A 22,395-nucleotide genomic window follows, 5' to 3' on the forward strand; every position below is an offset into this window, starting at 1 on the left:
TCTATCTAAATTAAGTTCTGTGCCTAGGCCACTGTAGAACTATGTCATAGTGACGTTATAAATCAGTTTGTAAGCAGTCTCTTACTGCTTGTCATTTTGACATGGTTACATGTAGAGTGGCCTAGGGTTCCAATTGGTTGACTGTACCTGCAGATTGTTTCAGGAAAGCTAGCATGAATGGAATTAACGAAACTCTTATTGTGTGAGCCACTAATTTATTGGATAATTGTCACACATAGGTATTTTAACCCCCGACGCAAAAACGACGGGGTGTTATAAGTTTGATGTGTCTGTCTGTCTGTCTGTGTGTGTGTCTGTCTGTGGCATCGTAGCTCCCGAACGGATGAACCAATTTAGATTTAGTTTGTTTTGTTTGAAAGCTGAGTTAGTCGGGAGTGTTCTTAGCCATGTTTCATGAAAATCGGTCCGCTATGTATGTCGCGGTCGGGGGTTTTTTCAAAATTTTAATTTTGTGGTTAGGTGAATTCACTCATTTCTTCCATTAGTGCCAAATCTTGTGAAATGACCTGTAGCTATTGAGCGACAGTATTTTGCAGCCGGCCACACGTCTTATTCTAATGAGGAGGCACACTCAAAGGTTATGACAGATGGCGCCACCTTATTAGTCCATTGCACAGATAAAGAATATCATGCGTGAGAGCGAGATGTTTTTTTTTTCTCTCTCTCTCTGAACGACAGAGCCTAGTCACTTGCACAAGGCACAGCCTGGCGGGATGAAATGTCAGTGCGTCTCCTCATTTTATTAATGGCTTAATAGTAGGGGGAAATTAGCTAAAATTACGGCATAATTAATGGAAGGTTTTTTTTAATTGAAATATGTACGTTATAGACCGAAGTTATTTTTCATCAACCCTCCCCACTCCTCCCTCCTCTGCGTCACCCCTCTACCCTCCCTTAAAGTGCCGAAAATGCGGTTTTTCTCGATTTCTGACAAAACTGTTGAAGATACAGAAAAAGCGCGTAGCAACGAAGTAATCCTTAATAAATTTACTACAAATCATTCATTAACACTTTGGTTCTAGAACTTATAGTTTTCGCGTGATCCGTCACGAAAGTAGGTCCTTTGGTGCAATTTTCTTTAGTGAATGTTAAGTTTTCACCCAAAATGCATACGAAATCGTCGAAATTTATTTGATATAACTAAAATATTGTAACTCATGACTTAAATAAAATTAAGGAGGAAAAATCACTACCATGGGTGGAATTTCCAATTTGTCGTGGAATTCCAGTAACTATTTAAGACGTAATATTTTCACGGTAGTAGTCGCTAGGAGTACCATTGATCTATATAGTATATCTATGACTGAGGATGAGCTTTTGGTAGCTGTTGGTAGAGCCCTGGAGTATCAATCCAGTAGCCGTGAGTTCAAGTCCCACCCATGGTAGTGATTTTTCCCCCTGAAATTCATTTTCAGTTTATAATATTTTAGTAATATCAAACAGATTTCGTAAGCAATTTGAGAGAAAACTTAACATTCACTAAAGAAAATTGCAGCAAAGGACCAACTTTCGTGATGGATCACGCGAAACCTATAAGTGCTAGAACCAAAGTGTCAATGAACGATTTGTAGTAAATTTATCAAGGATTACTTTTTTCCTACACGTTTTTTCTGTATCTACAACGGTTTTGTCAGAAATCGCGAAAAACCGCATTTTCGGCTATTTAAGGGGGGGAAGAGGGGTGACGCAGAGGGGGGAGGGATGGGGAGGGTTGATGAAAAGTAACTTCGGCCTGGTATGTACATATCCCAATCAAAAAAAATCTTCCATTAATTATGCCAACATTTTCATACATAACTTTCCAGAAGCAACGGACTATAAGGACGGGACGGGACGGCAACATAATCTTTTGTTAATCATGTGCTAATTTTGCTGTCCCTATTTACGTACCAGGCTACCACTGCGATCTTTAAATTATATTTTGATTTTGTGCTCATTTAAACACTGACACAAGACATTAGTTTGTACATAAATTGGTATGCACAACCTACGTACATCCTGAGACGATTCCCTCATGGATGAAGAATGTCTGAGTGGCGTAGTGAAGTAGAAGATTTTGATTTATTTTATGTTTATTACATTTATATGAATTACTATGTACAATATACATTTTACGTCAATGTGAAAAATTTTAGAATTAAAATCAAGTCAATTTTGGCGTGGCTTCCGTAGCTCAATTCGTAAGAGCATTGCACGGATTGCAAAAAGGATGCGGGTTCAAGTCCCGCCGGAAGCGTAAATTTTTCAATTTTTTCCTTTAATATAAAAATGTTTAGAATCGTTAGCAGACGTTTCTGCTTAATAAAAATTAATTTTGGTCAAAATTATAGGTAAAATATCTGGCTAAACTTTCATTTGGTGAAATCCAATTACAAAAACTTTTAAACTGAATATTTACTATCTATGAAAATTTAATTAAACCACATTCATTTTAGCAAAAAATATTTCATACAATAAATGTGCCTCGTTAAATACTTTTTTTACGAAAAAATACCAAAGTTAAAATTGTCTCAAATATCTAATTGCAATTTAAAATTTCCACTGACTAAGCTTGTTCATTGTTAATTAACGGATACCAAAGAGGATCGAGTATTATAAAGAGTTACTTTCAAAGTAAAATGTGTAATCACAGTGCATAGACTGCCATCTCTCGACACAAGCTTAAAACTTTTGAACCACAGTTTTGAAAATTTGGCCCATATTCTCAGCTTGATATGTGTTAAAATGTCAAATATTAATATTAGCGCCATCTAGTCGAGCGTTCCGCAAAGGTGTAACGCCATCTTGGCCACCGTACCTTTTTCTCTATGGCTTTGAGGTACGTTTTTTTCTTAGACCTTATCCGTCTATATACGGAGTTACAGCTATATGTCTTTGACGGATACGAATAAATTGGTACGAGCGATGCAGATCTCCTCGTTTTTATATTCAGTGAACTATTTTAAAATAAAATCTTGAAAATGATGATGATTTGTTATATATATATGTATTTGTATGTTTATGTATTGTATTTTATTTTTATGTGTGTAGTATATTGTTTTGCGTAGTATAGTTTGTGCTAGATTTCCTCTAAGTCTACATTTAGTACACCTACTTACAAGGTTAAATTTATTATTCTCCACTACCTAGGTTGTCTGGAAGAGATCGCTCTTTAGCGATAAGACCGCCTCTTGTTTTACCTCTTAAGTTGTTGTTTATACTTGCTATGTTGTTTCGTGTATTGAGGTGTGCAATAAAGAGTATTTGTATTGTATTGTATGATCTTAATTCGAAGTTTCTAGATAGAGGCAACAAAAGTTCTTAGAGCGAACGAAAAAAAAACATAGGTAATGCTTTTTAAGAACCGGTCTGGTCTAGCGTGTAGTGACCCTGCCTGCTAAGCCGCGGTCCCTGGTTCGAATCTCGGTAAGGACATTTATTTGTGTGATGAGCACAGATATTTGTTCCTGAGTCATGGATGTTTTCTATGTATATAAATAAGTATAATAAATACAAAAGTCTTGGCAAAGAATACCTTTTTGTACCCTTTGGCGTAGAAACTCTAGGTCCATGGGGTCCCAGCGCGAACAAGTTGTACACAGAAATCGCGAAGCGTCTGGTTGAGGTAACTGGTGACCGAAGAGCTGGCGACTTCCTCGCACAACGTATCAGCATTGCGATACAGCGAGGAAATGTCGCCAGTATCCTTGGTACAATGCCTCAAGGGCCTATTTTAGACATTATATTCCGCTCTACCCTCCGTACCGTTCGCACGCGTACGTCGTTGTACTGAGTGTGTTTAGTAAATACTTCGAAATGATTAAGTGCACAGTTTGTCAAAAATCGGTGACAAAGAAGAGTCCAGCGCTAACCTGTAGTAGGTGTGACAACGTTGTCCACGAAAAGGCGGATTGCAGCGGGCTGACAAACAAACAACGAACCGCACTCCATGCTGCCGAAACCTTAGAATGGGTGTGCCGAAATTGTCATCTTTCATCTACTAGGCGAACGTCATTCCTGTCGGCCGATGAGGACAATGACGAGGACGATGAAGAAGCCGCTGGGTCCGCTGCGACTCCTTTTAATCTGAAGAAGCTTCTGGATAACATCACCAAACAAGTGAATATAATAGTGAAGCGTGAACTCGCGGAGTTAGAAAAGTCGGCTCGGTATGCTAGTGACAAGGTTGATGAGTTCGAAGAGTGTGCCCAAGCAACTAAAGAGAAGATAAAAGTCCTCGAACGGCAGAACTCTACACTTAAAAACCAGAATACCCACTTGGAAACAAGAATCGCCGCGCTCGAACAGCGAGTTGATGCTGCCGAACAAGCTGCCATCATGGATTGTATCGAAATAACAGATGTCCCCCTCAAGGAAAACGAGGATACAGTAAAAATTGCACAAAAGGTAGGAATGTCGCTACACACCATAGATTCTAATAACATGAATAGTATCCGCTCAGCTCGTCGTCTACCTTCGCGTGACGGCAAGTCAGGTGTGATTTTAGTATCCCTAAGTGACTCCGAGACTAAACTACGTTGGGTTTCGGCCTCACGCAACGCAAACATCTTGGCTTCAAGCATATTACCAGACCTAACCGAGGCAGAGGCAGTTGCCAAAATATCACTGCGGGAGGCACTCACCGGGAGAACTAAATACCTATTGTTTCAAACTAAGTCTAAGCTTAGGGACACGCAACAATTCAAATATGTATGGTGTAAGCACGGTAAAGTCCTAGCCCGGAAAGGGGACAAGGATAAGATCTATTGGATTCGCACAGAAAAAGATATTGAGGCCCTAGTTTCCTAGGAAAAAAGCTATACATATTCAGTACCTACCTACTTTATATTAAGTATCAAAATGTCTGATATTTGTGAAAACGTAGTAGAACTATTTGATTGTATTGATTTGAACCACTTCATACGCGATTTACCTACTGTAAATAACAATAATCTTATTTGTATACATATAAACTTGAAATCACTCGTAAAGTACTTTTCTAACTTACAACAAGTTGTTTACTCATGCCATCGATCAACCATTGATGTTATAGTGGTCACCGAAGCAAACATTTCTAGTAAGATAAGTAACCTGTTTAGCTTGGACGGCTATGCAATGCACACACAGTTAAGGAACAACAAAAAAGGCGGGGGCATCGTTGTTTACGTACACAAAAAACACAAATTTATTCCCTCAAAACAAACTACAAATAATTTTGAATGTCTCGCCGGTACTCTAATTACCCCGACGAAACGTAACTTAGCTGTGTGTGCGGTCTATAGGCCGCCAAACAAAAATAAACACTTATTTGTGGCTGAACTTGAGCGTGTTTTACACTTTGCACTGGAATCCGATTTAATTGTATTGGGTGACATGAATATTAACCTAGCGGCGGATAATATTGAAGCTGTAACAGATTCATACAAAAATATGATGAGCAGTCGCGGTCTTGTAAGCGGGATCGCAAGTTATACCAGGGTAGAAACTAGGAAAAACGAAATTACGAAATCGTGTATCGATCACGTATTTGTGCGATCCCGATTGCAAGATGTGTGCTGCGGAGCGCTCTGCACTAAACTGGCTGACCACAGGATGACTGTGGCAGCGCTCATAGGTAGGCCCTGTGTACAGGCTGCTCCTAATTATGTTACGAAAATTGATCACAAAAAATTGCAAACTGAACTTGCTAATGTAAATTGGACTCCACATGAAGATTTAAATTGCCCATTAGCTATTTATAAATTTATTCAAGATAATTTGTCTAACTGCTATAAAAAATCAACATATACTGGGAAAAGTAGCGATTCTCGACGAGATAAACAACCGTGGGTATTCGGAGAGGTACAAAAAGAATGTAAAAAGCGCGATTTACTCTATCTAAAATGGCTTAAAGACAAAAATAATATGGTTAAAAGACTCGAATATAACAAGCAAAGAAACAAAACCAATAAATTAGTAGAAAATCACAGAAATTTATATTACAGGAATAAAATAGGTGCTGTAAAGGGAGATGTTAGGAAACTTTGGCAAATTTTAAATGAGATGGCGGGGAAAATAACATCGTCCATAAATTCTACCATACGTAGTGCATTTCAATCCCTACATTCGGACAAACGGGTTGCAGACTTATTTGCGAGTAGCTTTAAGCAATCAGTTCAGAAAATAATACCTAAATGCAGTGTTCCGCTACTTAACCCTAGTACATATAGAAAACCAATAGATAGGTCTATGTTACATAAAAAAGCGACATCTAAGGAAATATTTAAAATTATTATGAAAACTCAAAATTCCAAAGCCCCGGGTATAGATGGTGTTCGATCTGTTGACCTAAAGCTCATAGCTGACAAAATATCATCAGCTATAGCCCACCTAATAAATAGTAGTTTGATCTCTGGTTTGTTTCCGGACGAGCTTAAAGTAGGATTAGTTAGACCAATTTACAAAGGCGGAGATATGAAAAATTGTTCAAATTATAGGCCAATAACAATGCTCCCTACCCTAGACAAAATAATAGAGAAGTATGTTAGTGGCCAGATACACTCTTTTTACCAAATCCATGATGTTCTATCTGAAAACCAATAATATGGTTTCCAGCCCGGTAAAAGTACGACCATGTTGCTGTCAAGGTTTACAGACGAGATTAACCAACACCTTAATGATAAAAAACATGTACTCATCATATTTATTGACTACAGTAAAGCTTTTGATACCCTCCAACATGATACGTTAATTCAGAGGTTGGATGACACTGGTGTGCGAGGGCAGCTCTTAGAGTGGTGCACGAGTTACTTACGTAATAGGTCTTACCAGGTGAAAATAGGAGAGACCTTCAGTGACAAAGTTCTTGTGACGGAGGGAACGGCGCAGGGATCAGTGCTCGGCCCACTTCACTACTTAACATACGTAAATGACATGAACAACTGTGTCCAGAACTGTAGTATTTACCAATTCGCCGATGACACGTGTCTTGTAGCCGCGGACAAAGACTTAAGGTTGGCTGAAAGGAAACTGCAGGGCGACTTTAATCTAATTTGCATGTGGTCTCATGACGCGGGTCTCGTCTTAAATTCCGAGAAAACAAAGTTGTTACACGTGCATTCTAGCCAATCGCGAACGGTAAGCGCAGTTCACATTGTGGGACATGACCATGACTGCCTGCACTTAAGCAAAACAAGCCCAAAAAGTAGTTGCCATTGTTCACAATTGGAACAAGTCCTCAAGCAGAAATATCTAGGTCTTATAATTGACAACCATTTAAATTGGGATGCTCACATTGACCTTGTTTGTGGTAAGTTGCGAGCAGTCATGGCGAAAATGTACATCTTACGTAATAGAATTCCGTTTAAAATCAGATTAGATATTTATAACGCGCTTGTGGAAAGCATTATTTCATACGGTTTGACTAGCTACGGGCGCACCTTTAAATCTCATCTTGACAAGATATACAATCTGCAGGTTAGGTTACTTAAGCTTGTTGTCCCTTTCAGTATTAGAAATAACCGTAAATCTGATATAGACCTATTTAGTTTCTGCAAAGTTTTACCAGTACATGTGAAATTTAAATATCAAATTCTGAAGGAACAATATTTTAGAACAGATTTTAGAACAGAAATACAGCATTTAGTTGATCACCCAAAAACGACCCGGCAAGTTATAAATCATATGTTGAAAAAACCTCAATTTAAAAATTTCTATGGACGAAGAACATCGCAATATATACTACCAGACCTAATAAATAAACTACCATCGGAATGGAAAGCTGAACTTACACCTAATAATATCAAAAGTTATCTTAAAAAGGGAATGCTGGAACAGATTCAAAAAGATAAAATTTAAAATTTATAGTTTAATATATAATAACTTAAAAATATTTAGTAGTGTCAGAATTTTAGTTTTATTTTTCTATTTATTATATAACAAACTCAATAAAATATTTATTATTAAAAAATACTTGGAGTACATAATTGGAGCATCCTGTATTTGGCCGAGCGCAAACCGGTCCGGCCAAAGCGGGCGGCTGCCAACAACAAGGAAAATAAGTGACAATAATTATGTGCTATTACTTAAATGCTATTTGCGCTCAGTGCAATGTTGGCGGTTTCTTGTTTTGGTTATAATACGAGTATGTATAATGAATAGAATACCTACATAATTATATGATTGTTGCATTGTATAACATCTACCGCGGAATGGAATAGGTATCGAGACAAACCTTATTGGTTTAACGATACTATGTAAATTAATTAGAGATTTATGTTTGTAATTACCTAAAATAAATAAAATAAAATAAATAAATTCAGCACTGTATATGTATACACGATATGGGTCAAATACAATACAATACAAATATTCTTTATTATTCACCAATGTAACAAGATGACATTAATAAAATTTTGCACATAACTATGGTAGACAACAGGCGGTCTTATCACTAAAGAGCGATCTCTTCCAGACAACCTTTGGGTAGTGGAGACAAGACACAAAAATCAACTGATAATAAATACTTTATTATTGAATGGTAAACTTTTGGGAAACATATTCAAATATTAAATATTCGGATGTGCACGGAGTCTAGCCGCCTTCACTTCTATCGCCTATGGCGATATATTAACGTGGATACCGTATATTTCGATACCTATTTATTATTGATGGAACGTCATTATGACATGTAATTTCCCATATCTTATCTGATTTTTGATTCATGTTAAAACCAGACCAATTTCCTCCGACAAACGCTATTAAAGAATATTTTTGTGAACCTGCACGGGAAGCATGGTCGCGCGATAGACGATAAAATATCAAGCCGTCCCTATCGCACTATTAGTAAGTGCGATAGGGACGGCCAGATTTCATTTTCATTTCATTTCTTTATTTACTATTTACACAGCATTACAGTTAGGACTAATACACTGTTAAACGATAAAATGACATACTATAAGTACGTAAAACTAAAAATAAAATTAAAACACTTTAAAAACACTAGACTCCCTCTTATCCATCACCTCACAAAATCTCACGCATACCTTACACACATCCGTCCATCGCCACGCAAGTAGGTCACACTCAGGTGTTGACACCAGGAGCGCATTCAGCAGTGCTAAGGCACGAGGAATCGGCGAGTTTCTATACGCCACCGTGCGTGCCGTTGGTACCGCCAGCAAAGGCCGCACTCGCGGTCTGAGGGTTATTTTTTTAGGTCCGATACAAAGAATCTTACTAGCCTCTGTACCAATTCCGGGCAGTCAGATTCACCACGCAGGACCCGACATGCAAAACTTAGCAAGCAAGTGTTGCGTCTCACCTCCAAGGAATTGAATCCAAGAATCCCAAGAATGAACTTTGTAGGATACAGGAACGGATAGTATCCATACAATTTCTTATATAGCATTCTTAGGAAAGTTTTCTGGACCTTTTCCAAGAGTAAAACGTAGGTCGATTTATGAGGGTTCCATACTATTGCTGATGCCTCCAGTTTGCTTCTTACCAGAGCATAGTAGAGGACTCTGATGGCACCTGGATCATTAAAGTCTTTGACATTACGAATGACAAACCCTAGCCTTCGAAAGCAACTGGTAGCAAGGGCTCTAATGTGATCATGAAAGGTCAATTTCATGTCAAAGATGACGCCAAGGTCTTTCACCGAGTCAACTCTAGTAATAGGCTCAGATCCGAGTAAGTATTGGGCATGTATGGGATCATTGGCTCGACTGAAGGTGCAAACTTGACACTTGGCCGTATTGAAGCTAAGTTTGTTAATCAAGCTCCAACGGAACACAGAAGTAATGTCCTCCTGGAGCGATTCACAGTCAGCCTCATTTTCGACCCCGTAGATAAGTTTTAGGTCGTCAGCATAAAGGAGGCAACGAGCATTACGAATTACCAATGGCAAGTCATTTATCATAATTCCAAAGAGGAATGGGCCTAAAATTGAACCTTGGCTGACGCCAGAACGGGTGGGATACGGATCAGATACAAAATGACCATGCTGGACGTATTGTTGTCGATCGCGCAAATAACTGGCGAAAAACATCAACAAGCTCTGACTGAAACCAATAACGTCAAGTTTATGAAGCAGGACATCATTATCGACCCGATCAAAGGCTTTACGGAAATCAAAGTAGAGGACATCCACTTGAATACCTACATCGAGATGCTCCGAGATAGAATCGGCCAACGTCAGGAGGTTAGAGTCGACGGACCTTCTCGCTCTGAAACCGTGCTGAGCATCGCAAAGAAAGGGTTTCACTTGTTCCGAGAGAGTTCTGTGCAGAATTGACTCGAAGAGTTTTGCCAAGGCAGAGAGAACGGCTATAGGTCTGTAGTTTTCTACATTATTATTATCGCTCGTCTTAGGGATCGGCATCACCCTTGAGGTTTTCCATTGCTCAGGATAAATTCAAGTAGAAAGAGCTAAATTAAGTAAAAAGTGCAAGGGCACTTTAAGATGGTCAACACAACCTTTCATAATAAATGCAGGCACATTATCGGGCCCTACCGCACTATTTGGTTTCAACCTTTTTATGGCAAGCTCCAAATCATGCATGGTAATGCTATTTACTTGGATAAGAGTGGCTGATGCTTTCTGACTCGTTTCTTTTCCAAAATTAAGATCGAGACGCGGGGGGTCAGGTAAAAAAACGCTCGAGAAATAACTAGCAAACGCTTGCGCTGCTTCAGGACCAACGAATTGCCTATCTTCTAGCGAGACCTGCGCCACAAACCCCCCTTTGGACCTAAGACCTTCCACATGCTGCCAAAATTGACGAGGCTTAGATTTCAGCTTAAATTGTATATCTCGAATATAGTTGTCATAGGCTGAAGTTATTTTTATTTTTATTTCCGCCCTCAGTTTCGAAAATTCTTCATATACATCACGACTTTTAGAAGCCTTCCACTCGCGGTGCCGGGCTGCTTTAAGTTTAATGTCTCTTATCAAGTCCGCCGTAAACCAAACCGGATACCATCTGGCACATTTTTTACTGCGGGTTTTTTTCGGGAAACAATTGTCAAAGATACTGTAAATAATATTATAAAATATCTCCACAGCCTGACAAACGTCATGACTTTCGAGAACATTCTGCCAGTTCACTTCGGACACCAATTGGTACAATAACAAATGGTTTCCCTTAGCAAAATTCCAGTCTCGCAACTGGTTGAAGTTTCTAGGATCAATATGCTCTGCGGGCGGATGCCGAGCGACTTCATCATCCAGCGGAACAGAGATCTCTAGAGGTGGGTGATAATCGTCTCGTCGCGGGACAAGTCCCCCCCCAACTACCTCGCGGACGGACACTCCACGTATGCACTCCGATATCAGCACGACATCAAGCATTCCACCATACGCATTCCTGACATTATTCATCTCGCGCAGACCACATACAGGTAGGAAATAGGCATAATAACACAAAACATTCTGAGATGTGTACCGAGGGTTTAAGTTAAGGTCGCCAACCATTATTACAACTCCCTTTTTTAAGTTAGACATTACATTCTCAACAGATTGAAACAACTGCATGTACACATCGTCGGCAGCTGAGGGAGGTATATAAACCACACAAATATAACACGGGATACCACATTTACTAATTGTCACCCAAATATTCTCACAGTGAGGAGACTCAAGATCACGACGGCGTAGGGGCGTGAGTACAGCTCGTGCAGCAAAGAGCACACCGCCAGATGTTTTATCATTTATCGCGCGACCATGCTTCCCGTGCTGATGATGACTAATTATCAGGGTTCGGATATCTCGTAGCATGGTAAGACGTTAGAGAACCTTGGAGTCGATTTTAATTTAAAAGTCAACTCATACTCATACCACAGTATAATAAAGAGTACTATCGTACAGTATGGCCACTCCCGCTCCCCGCTGAAAGTGCCGCCCACCCCCTCTCGGTTACCTCAGAGTTACCGCCTGACAAAAACACGAACAGTCAACCTGTCTTATCTCACTCATACAAGCATGGTACGCGTTCACCTACACGAGCTTAGAATGTGTGCTAGGAACACGCCTGATTGATATATTTGATCGCTAGTGTCCGAAATGTCCTCATACTCACTCACTCATTCCTAAAGTTGATTATTAACGAAATAAATATAATTTGGAATTGAATAAAACTATATTTTAAATGAAAAAAAAAAAGACTGCCACACTATGTTACTACGTAAAAAAATTATAAATAAATGATAATGACTGACACATGATGCACGTGACTAAATTTGATAAAATGGTCAGTGCGTCTACCGCAATAAAAGTCTGTATAACTAGGTAGGTAATTATTTTTTCTTTTATTTATTGTCTTAACAGTTAACATTCAGTCATACAGTTTTAATAAATTCGTCGTTTTATATGAAATTAAAAGCATTTTGTGACAAATTATATACATGAGAATGAGTATAAATTAAATTTACCTCTAATGTTAATATCGACTCCATGGTTCTCTAACGTCTTAACATGCTACGAGATATCCAAACCCTGCTAATCATTGAATAAGCTGAGGAACCCTTTCCATCTAGCCATTCAAAGCACTTGGTATCGTATGGGCATGCAAACCCATGAAGGCCTTGCATTATGCGGAAGTAACTGATTATTGGATAAAATGCATGGACCACGCTCAGTCTAGCCAATGAGAGTGCACCACTCAGCTGCTACAGAGTACCCGTAGAAGTAACTGATCATTATTGGATAAGACGCAGAGCCCTCGCTCGATCCAGCCAATCAGAACGCGCCACGTAGCTGCCGCAGAGAACGCGCTTGCCAGTGAACCCAGTTCTGCCGTGCAGCACGCGGAAATTGTCCATCACCATCACCACGCCTGAAAAAAGTGAAAATCACTTTAACATAAGACCAATTAAATTCATATTTGATGCCAGTATCCCTCGCTGATGGCTTTCTTTGAACATGCAAGCAAAGGTAGGTACTTTTAATTGGTCCGACCAGGTTAGCAAATCACTTTTCGTCAAGGTCTTGGAAGTTGCAAGGGATCGAATAGTCTTCATGTCTGACATTCTGGTCCTAATATTTAAAACGCTAAAATACACCGAATACATTCTTGTTTCTATCGCTGTTAAAGTGTTGTACCCTTTACCTTATTTAACCAATTCAACCTTTTCTGCTAAATTAGAAATAAGCGAAAGGACGCCGATTCTCATTTAGTAACCTGATGAAGATTATCTTATTATGATAAGAACTTGCGTATGAAAGTTCAAAACATTCTTTGTTCATGTCAAAGACACAACTCTAAAGACATAACTCTAAGAAAAAAACGTACCTCAGTACCATACAGAAAAAGGTACGGTGGTCTAGATGGCATTAAACCTTCTGGGTACGCTCAGCTAGATAGCGCTAATGTTAATATTTGACATTTAAACACATATCAAGCTAAGAATATGGACAAGTGTTTTAAGCCTGTGTCAAGAAATGGCAGTCTTTGCACTGTGATTACACATTTTACTTCGAACTCTCTATAATACTCGATCCTCTTTGCTAATATCAAGATAATGAGGGTAGATGGCGCGCTGTCTACAAAACGTTTATATCCACCCACCTTCTTCAGTTTTTCGTCATCATGATGCATATAACTGCTGCAAATTGTTCTATCCACTCCGCTTCTTAAATCTATGCTTAAGCACTAAAGACTAATCCTGCCAAATGAAATTTCTTGTTCACGTCACGCACCATTTTTTAGACCTACACAACCGACTACTGAAACTGTTTTTTTTTTGCAAAAAGTATTAGCTTTAAATATTTATCAAGTCCCAATGAGCCAGATGTAAGTAAAAAAAAATAGAACGTAAGTATAAATACTCGTACTTATAACAAAATAGTTAAAAAACGAAAAATGTACCTCATCAATCTCATCATTCTCTTGCCCTTATCCCAGTCACTTGGGGTCGGCGCAGCATGTCTTTCTCTTCCATACAAATCTCCATCACCCGTCATCTCATCATTGCTTTCGTTTCGGTACCTTTTGGTATGTATAAATAAGTTGGGTAGTTTTTTTTTTTTTTCACCTCTTTCGTTAATAAAAAAATAAAAAAAACAGAATCGGCCTCAAGATGGCGCTATGAAATAAGCAACCCTTTCGCTTGATTATTTATAATTAATAATGGACCGTTACGAAATAATTAATTCATTTTTGATTTACTTAAGTATCGCCATTAATATTAAAATGTATCCAATTATATTAGGATCTTGATTGTGTTTAATTTTTTGGAGTTTTTGTAGTGTTTAAATGTGAACTGGAGTAACAAAGTAAAACTGAAGAAAAGATGGGGGGACTGTGTAAATAATAGTAGGTACATTATTGCTGAGGCACGGAAAGAAAGGAATTTTCTGAGGAGGTACTAAGTTGCCAGGCCGAGGCTTGCGTTTTTGTAGCATGTTTGAAAAAATATATAGTACCTACCTTTCTTAAACAGATTGATAGCTAGAAAGAATCCCACGGTAAGCTCAAGATGGCTTGTCTTGTAGGTACTGATAAATAGCTAATATACACATACTTATATAAATCACACAGACACAGACAAGTCGTTGGCGGACATGTCGCAGTAATTAGCTCATTGGTCATCATCATCATCATCATATCAGTAAGCCACTTGTCCCGGTCCTGAGCTAGTCTCATCCGATGTGACCCGAACGTTTCCGGATTTCGTCCACCCAACGAGCTAACGGATGCCAAGCGCTTCTTACATCTGTGAGCGGCCACCATTCTGTTAACATTTTAAATATTGCGGTTGCGGCCATACTGTTGCGGGCGTGATGAAACTACTAGCTAGTCGTTCGCTTATACACAGACATGGAAATGATGCGCGTGTATTGCGCAGTAGCCCAATAGCAGCGTCCAGCTATAAGTGTGTGTAAGTTCAAGCACTTGCGACGGGCTTATTCAATACAACTCGCACGGCATGTCCGATCTCCTAGCGGTAAGTACGTGCGACTTTCGTTCCGGAGGTCGCGGGTCCGAACCCCGGCTCGCACCAGTGAGTTTTTCGGAATTTATGTTCGAAATGTCATTTAATATTTGCCATTCGCTTTTCGGTGAAGGAAAACATCTTGAGGACATCGGACTAATTCCAATAAGGTTTAGTTTACCCTTCGGGTTGGAAGGTCAGATGGCAGTCGCATTCGTAAATATTAGTGTCTACGCCAAAATGAGCCGTGGCAAATATCGGGATAACGCAAGGAGGATGATGATGTCCGATCTCCTTCCTTACTGTATCTGTACCGTCGATGGATACATTCTGGGAGGATATCTTTATCCTGACCACACAAGTATTATAATTTATTGTACCTGGTTTAAGTTTAAACTGCCACTGGTTCCTAGGATCCTGGTAATACTTGGCCAGGTTCCTTAAAGCCCTATAGTAGTTCCTACACTCCTCTCCGTCCAGGAACGCCATTGGCGCTCGGTCGTACACATTGAATCTGCAAACACAAATTTGATACTTGAATAAGTAATAAGCATTTATATTCAGGGTCAGAGCGATTCCGATGGTTGGGATAGTTTGAGTTGGTGGAGATTATTAAGTGTTATTGATCTCTGGTATACGATGATTTCTTTTATTACAAGTTTTGCTTAGTTTGGGGCTAGGTTGATCTGTGTAAGGTGCCCAACATTTATTATTTTGCTTTTTATTTAGGTACGTTATGACTGACATTAATTTTGTAGGTTTATAATATAGGTATCTATTAATAATGTTATGGAGAAATTATGAACGAATTCGTTGATAAATTCGCCAGGGACCTTTGTATCTTACTCTGCTGACTATTACATTAATTTGACTTGTTTAATTTTTTTTAACTTTTATTTTCTACAATCTAAACGCTGGTAGCATAGCGATAAAGGCGTGCGGCTTTCGTTCCGAAGGTCGCGGGTTGAAACCCCGGCTCGCACCTATGAGTTTTTCGGAATTATTTGCCAGTCACTTTTCGGCAAAGGAAAACATCGTGAGGGAACCGGACTAATTCCAATAAGGTCTAGTTACCATTCGGGTTAGAAGGACAGATGGCAGTCGCTTTCTTAAAAACTAGTGCCTACTCTTGAGAGTCGTCAAAGCTCCCATGAGTCGTGGCAAATGTCGGGATAATGCAAGGAGGATGATGATTTTCTACAATCCCCTTTAATTCCCATAAAACAAAAAATGTTTAATTCACTTCAGGTTTTTTATTGGCTCTTGTCAGTCCCCACTTCACTCGATCTCGGAAACCGTTCGGAACAGGGTCGTACCGCTTGCCGCAATGGACAAGAAAATCAGAATTGTAAATAAACGTACTACAGAGACCTTGACATGCTTCGGAGTAGGGTTACACTGTTAATTTATAACAATGTAGACCCGCTGTGCTGAATATTAGATGGTTATTTTTGTGTTATAAAGGGATAATTGTCTGTTCTGACTTTAGCTAGTTCCAGCTTAGTTTTTTAGTTTTGTTAACGATCTGATTTCATTGTCAATTTCGCACAGGAAAGAGCGAATGGCAAAGTCTAGGGTCGGAGGCCAAGCTCTAGTTTGGACCGCTGAGCCAGCGAAGTAAGTTAAAATTGACATTTCTGCAACTAATCAGTCTGTTTCACTCTTCTGACACTGGCAGTCCACGTTTACAAAACTAAGTGAACTTGTTATTAAAATACATATTCTAAATGAATATTGTATTAGACGGAAACTTAGAATGCCTAGAAATCAATTAAAGAGAAGAAAATAATATTGTCTTGGATGGAACTTGACCCACTGGACTGATGGCCAGTGATCTTCCATTTACGCTACCAAGAAGCTACCCCAAAGTATTATCGCAATACTCAGATAATGACATACTTTTCTCTGTTCAAACTTACCTAATCTGTTTCAAATCCTTCGTCCTCCTATCAACCTTTATAACTGGCGCCGCACACTTATGGTGGTGCCCTTCTTCTATGTACTCAGCTTCCAGCTCAAACTGAGTTAGGAAGTCGAAGTCTTCGGGAAACTCCGCCTTCATTCGGGTGGCTCCGTAGAATCCGTCAACTAGTACTGTTTCGCCCCCTACTCCGCCGGAGTGCTCGATGCAATGGAGGATTTGGAGGCTGGAAAAATAATTATAGGTATATTTTTACCACTGCTGGTCTGTTCTCCACCACTAATATGCATGCTCCCGTCAGTTACCACAAAATTAGTTTAAGTAGGTCTTTTCACTATTCTTATTTTTGGTCTACCTTGGCCTCGGGTAAATCTGTGGTATCCATTCAGTCGCGGTAGCCGATCTCTGCGGATGAATCCGACAGATTAACAAAAACAAATAGCTGTATGTGAATATGTAAGCGGATTTGAAACGTGGATATTTATTGCAAGTTTTTATGCGGTAGATACTCTCAAAGGGATAAGTTCGTCTTTGTACTGTTCTTTACTGTAATTACTGTGTTTTTTGTTATTAATTGTTTTTGCAATAAAGAGTTTACTACTACTACTACTAGACGCAGCAGAATGCATGAAAAATTACAATTTGGTGAACGCACTGTTTTTTCTTTAGTTTCCCTATAAAATATGGTACAGCATCCTTGGTGTCATCTACGGACATTTTTGGACCAGCTATCAGTGGCATAGCGTCAATACAACTCGATTCCGAACGGGTTCCCTATAATTCTGCAGTATCTGTTGAAGTTCAAACAAAGCAGATCTCAAAAACCCCTCCAGTTTTACCAACAAAAATTTTCGCCACTGCCAGCTATGCATTCCTTATACCTATGCGTGCAACGTTCATGCGCTATGGTTGTGAAACCTTTGCCTTCCTTTGCTCCTTTCACAATCAGTACCTAACTTTCATAATCACTTCCTTTTACAATAACCTCAATTGACTACAATCAGTTAAATCAGTCAAATGTCGGAATAAAACAAAAATAATAATGTTATGAAAGACTACCACCGAGACATCTAGGTCAAAAGCTTCAAACAATTGAATCAGTGGCAAAAGTAGTGGAAAAATTGCGATAAACTCGACAGGCTCGGCGCGAAGGTAAGTGGGCATTATTGACATTCAGACACGAAACTTCTTTAACAAGGTTTTCGAAGAAAACAATAATATTATATAACTACCTAGTTGACTACAGAGGTACTAGAATGAAGAGTACAATATTGCTTCTAAATTATTCATTCAATTCATTAATTTTAATTAGTTTTGCCGATTTGTTTTCTTTGTTGCTTTGCGTAACTTTTATAATGCCGAAGAGTCACATAATGTCACTACCACTCTATAAAAAGTGTAGGTAACTAACAAAAAGAGGATTATAATCTACTGAATAATAAATACCAAATTTGGTTTAATTTTTACAAGCTTTTATTCAACTTGCCTTGTTAGTATGTTTGGGTCAAAACGCAGAAGCTAAATTTGACCCACTTCCTGGTTTCCGATTGAGCTGAAATTTTGCACACATATGTAAATCACGTGACAATGCAATATTAATTATGGTATCATGGAGCTGATCTGGTGATGGAGCAGAAAGGTGGTTATAGGAACTCTGTTATGAAACGTCGTATTCCCATCGAGTAAGGGGTTTTTAAAAACGTCTGAGAGCAGTAGATGATTATTGAAAGAAAGGTACAGTTGGCGATAAAAGCTTGTGCCAAAAATGTTTTTTTTGCAAAAAAACTTATTCTTACAACTAGGGAACAAATCAAATTATTTTATTGAATATTTTTTGATTTGTTCTTTTTTCAAGTAGTCACACTACTATACACCGTGTTTCACATAACACTAAAAACCTGAAAACTGTTTGTTCAGAATCGAGAGTAGAATCGATTGAGCTATATCTTGATGGGGGTAATATTTTTTGTTTTAATTTGTATTATTAGTTATTGTTTACGTGCCCATTCTACAAATTTGTAATACAACATTGTGCATATCATATTATTAGAGGTTGTGTACCTTTTTCAGTATTTAAGGGTTAAGGGTTTTAATACTGGCTGGTTATTTGGATGATTATTTTTTCCGCTACGAGATAGACGTTGTGCGTCAGTTTAATTTTAAAGTTTATCATAAGTCATAACAAATTGAACTCGTACCTAATTACAACCTTATCATTTTGAATTTTAGGTTTAAATTTGCTTACTGAGTCACCTGTCCAATTTGAAGTTTACTGTGACACAGGTTAAAGTGCTTTACATTGACATAGCTGTCTATTGGTAAACCTTATGTCGTTGCAGTAACGTACACAATTAAACAGTTTGAAGGTATATGATGGTAGCTAGCAATTATTTTATTGAGTGTAGAGTTAAAAGCCGAGTAGAGCTGCACAGAAAATTTAAAACTTAATTTAAAAAAATAATAATCATCAGATTAAAAAATGAACATTCTAGATACGTTTAAAAAAATAAAAATCAGTTGGGGTGTCTGAGCTTTTGAGTGATACCGGAAACACCGTGTATATAAATTATAAATTGAAATAGATATCATACACGAAAGAAAAAACGACAAGGCCCACTGGTGGCCGAGCCGGGAAACGAACCCGGGTCTTCAGCTTACGCGGGTAACGTCTTTACCACTAGACCACCCGCCCGCCGTGGTACCCGACGAAATTTCTCTAGTGTATGTTATCTCTGATAAGGCTAGACGCCTTTTGACCAACTCCAAGGGCGAGCAATTAGTGCTTGCACCTCCTATATGAATCCTTTGCAGGATTACGATATAGCGAGAGAGATGGTGCTGCCATCTATACAACTAGGGAACAAATCAAATTATTTTATTGAATATTTTTTGATTTGTTCTTTTTTCAAGTAGTCACACTACTATATATAAATTATAAATTGAAATAGATATCATACACGAAAGAAAAAATGACAAGGCCCACTGGTGGCCGAGCCGGGAAACGAACCCGGGTCTTCAGCTTACGCGGCTAACGTCTTTAGCACTAGACCACCCGCCCGCCGTGGTACCCGACGAAATTTTTCTAGTTCTTTTCCTTTCGTCAAAAGCTACATAAGCATAATTATTTTGCGATTAGGTAAATGTCTAGGCAAAACCAAAATCTTTCTTACCAAACCCTACATAAGAGCGATATTAAGAAAAAATGTAACGAACAGAAAATGTTGAGATAATTCTTATTTATGTCGGCACGGCGAGAAAATCTCGATCATTACGCATAAGTGAACTTACATTACTCGCAACACGGTCACTTATAGCAGATTGTGTCACAAGAGAGCAAAAAATAATTTGCTTTATGGCTAGGGCGAACATTGAATCCCGATTGGAGCGAAGGATTTTATAACTGTGTGAGGGATTCTAACCTCCTTAGTCCTCGAATACTTTGTTTTGAATTTTTAATGAGAAGTTCCAAACTCGAAAACAAAACAAAATGCTTCCAGGACTTAAGAAGATAAAATATAACTATGAGGAAAGTAATGAGGATTTAAGTGAAAAGTGATAGTTGTTTAGTAGGTACCCACAATAAAACCTATAATTAAGCTTAGGTAATACTGTAGCCTAATATTTATTATACTTATTTTTAAAACATAGAAAAGGGTTCATTTTCATTGTTCGCCCACAGAATTGGGTCGTGAACGGATTGCCAAATAGAATCCGAAAGCGACCAACAGGCGAAAGCTTTTTGCTACAGCCCTGAAATAATAATGATGGTTACCACTTCTGAACCTAGTGATGGGCAAGCATTTAGGAATTAGGAGGCACACTCAAAGATTATGACAGATGGCACCACCTTAATACTTATAGTTCATTGCACAGATAAATAATTTCATACGTGAGAGCGAGAAGAAGATATTTATTTTCTCTCTCACACATATCAATGACAGTGACATGCCTAGACACTTGCACAGGCGCCGCCTGGAGGGATAAAATGAGGAGTGTCTTTACAAAAGGACTTATTTCTATAAGTCACCAAGGTTTATTTCTCTAGGAAGACAAAAATAACCTCTGTTGACTTATAGAAATAGTGCTTTTGAAAATACACTCCTCAAATGTCAGTGTGCCTCCTCATTACCGGTATAAGGGCCCATACAATGCTCATTTAGACGGCACGCGTACTCGTATGCGATTTTAAATAAGTACATTGCGGACTATCGAGGTTACATCCAATTCAGCCTGCCAATCAAATCATCATCATCAGCAAAGCATCTTTGCAGATGACAGTTGCAGCGATTAAAGTAAGGAGGTATCCAGCCAGTCTACAGCCTACATCGGTTGTGTTGGCTGTACAAGCCAATGGCCGATCGGCCTTTCCTATCAATGCCAATAAAATACCGCATTATAATGAAACTTCCACGAGAGTACCCGTACAGTATAAAGCAGCCCTTAAATGGTGCGAGAATTAGTGTTTCATAAAAAATTAATGCCAAAATCCCAAAATATACCATTAGCTCATCACTAGCAAGTTAGAGCCCCCGAAAATGTTACGACGATATTTTACGAATTTGGTTCCTTGTTGGTTTTAGAAATTGTCTTTTAATGTCCAACCTACAGTCTTTGAATTTAATAGTAAATAAAGCAAAATAATGTCTTTAGTATATCATTCATTAGTGTATCATTTGGGACTGCAAAATGGGATTGTTCGAATAAATTCATCAGGCATCTTCTGGGCGAGTTCACTATATCGTAGGCCACGTCTTTGCCTTTGGCGAGTCTGTGGCCATGAGTAAGCCCATTTATAAAAAAACCGGCCAAGTGCGAGTCGGACTCGCCCACCGAGGGTTCCGTACCTACAAAACTATTAGGTACTTTTACGTTACTCACATAAGTCTAAAGACTGGGCTAGGCTAGAAGTATAGGTTCTCTAATGAGCATAATTGTGTTTAGCGCCACCTCTCGACGAATTCCCGAACTAATTAGCACAGCTTGCGTGAGGTCTTTTATAATGTTAACCAAATTCAACATTTTTTATTTTATTTTAAAGTAGGTGTTTTATGTAAAATTTCGTAGCTATAAATTTTAACACCTTTATTCATAAACGTACACTAAAGTTATCCAGCCGATAAAGTTTGTTTGTCCCTTTCTATCACACCAATACGTCGGAAAGAGACAACCGAACTTTATCGGCTTGATAACTTAGTGTACGTTTATGAATAACGGGGTGAGTATTACCGTACTGTAAAAATGTAATGTATACGGATTAATGAATTTAATATAGATAGGTAATTATTGATATGTGGCAAAACGAAGGAAATTGTTTACACCTTCGCAATAAGTATCTAATGATATTTTTTTAATTTACCATGTTACTTCACGTACCTACTTAGGTACTTATTTTAAAAACTCTAAAAATGTCTATTGAGTTTCTGTCGCAGACCACCATGTGGCTTCTGAATATTCTGCGCTGTGATAGAGTTGCCATAGTAGGTATGTATATATTGTATAATAGGCAATAAGAGGCAAAAAACATATTGTGCTAAAATATTTAAAATACCTACAGTCATTTC

At 38.5% G+C, this 22,395-nt stretch overlaps 1 protein-coding gene across 1 annotated transcript in view; it reads right to left on the reverse strand.

Moving 5' to 3' along the window:
- Window positions 1-11,930: 11,930 nt before the first annotated feature.
- The window catches only part of LOC125228611 (trimethyllysine dioxygenase, mitochondrial), an 82,894-nt gene continuing 72,429 nt past the window's right edge, over window positions 11,931-22,395 (reverse strand). Inside the window, exons 6-8 of the mRNA XM_048133254.1 lie at window positions 16,833-17,060; window positions 15,294-15,427; window positions 11,931-12,815 (exon numbers count right to left, since the gene is read on the reverse strand). Coding sequence (XP_047989211.1) covers window positions 12,679-12,815; window positions 15,294-15,427; window positions 16,833-17,060 — 499 coding nt within the window. The 3' untranslated portion in view covers window positions 11,931-12,678. The remainder of the gene's footprint in view (window positions 12,816-15,293; window positions 15,428-16,832; window positions 17,061-22,395) is intronic.

Source organism: Leguminivora glycinivorella, chromosome 8 (assembly GCF_023078275.1).
Source record: "Leguminivora glycinivorella isolate SPB_JAAS2020 chromosome 8, LegGlyc_1.1, whole genome shotgun sequence".
NCBI classification, from domain to species: Eukaryota; Metazoa; Arthropoda; class Insecta; order Lepidoptera; family Tortricidae; genus Leguminivora; species Leguminivora glycinivorella.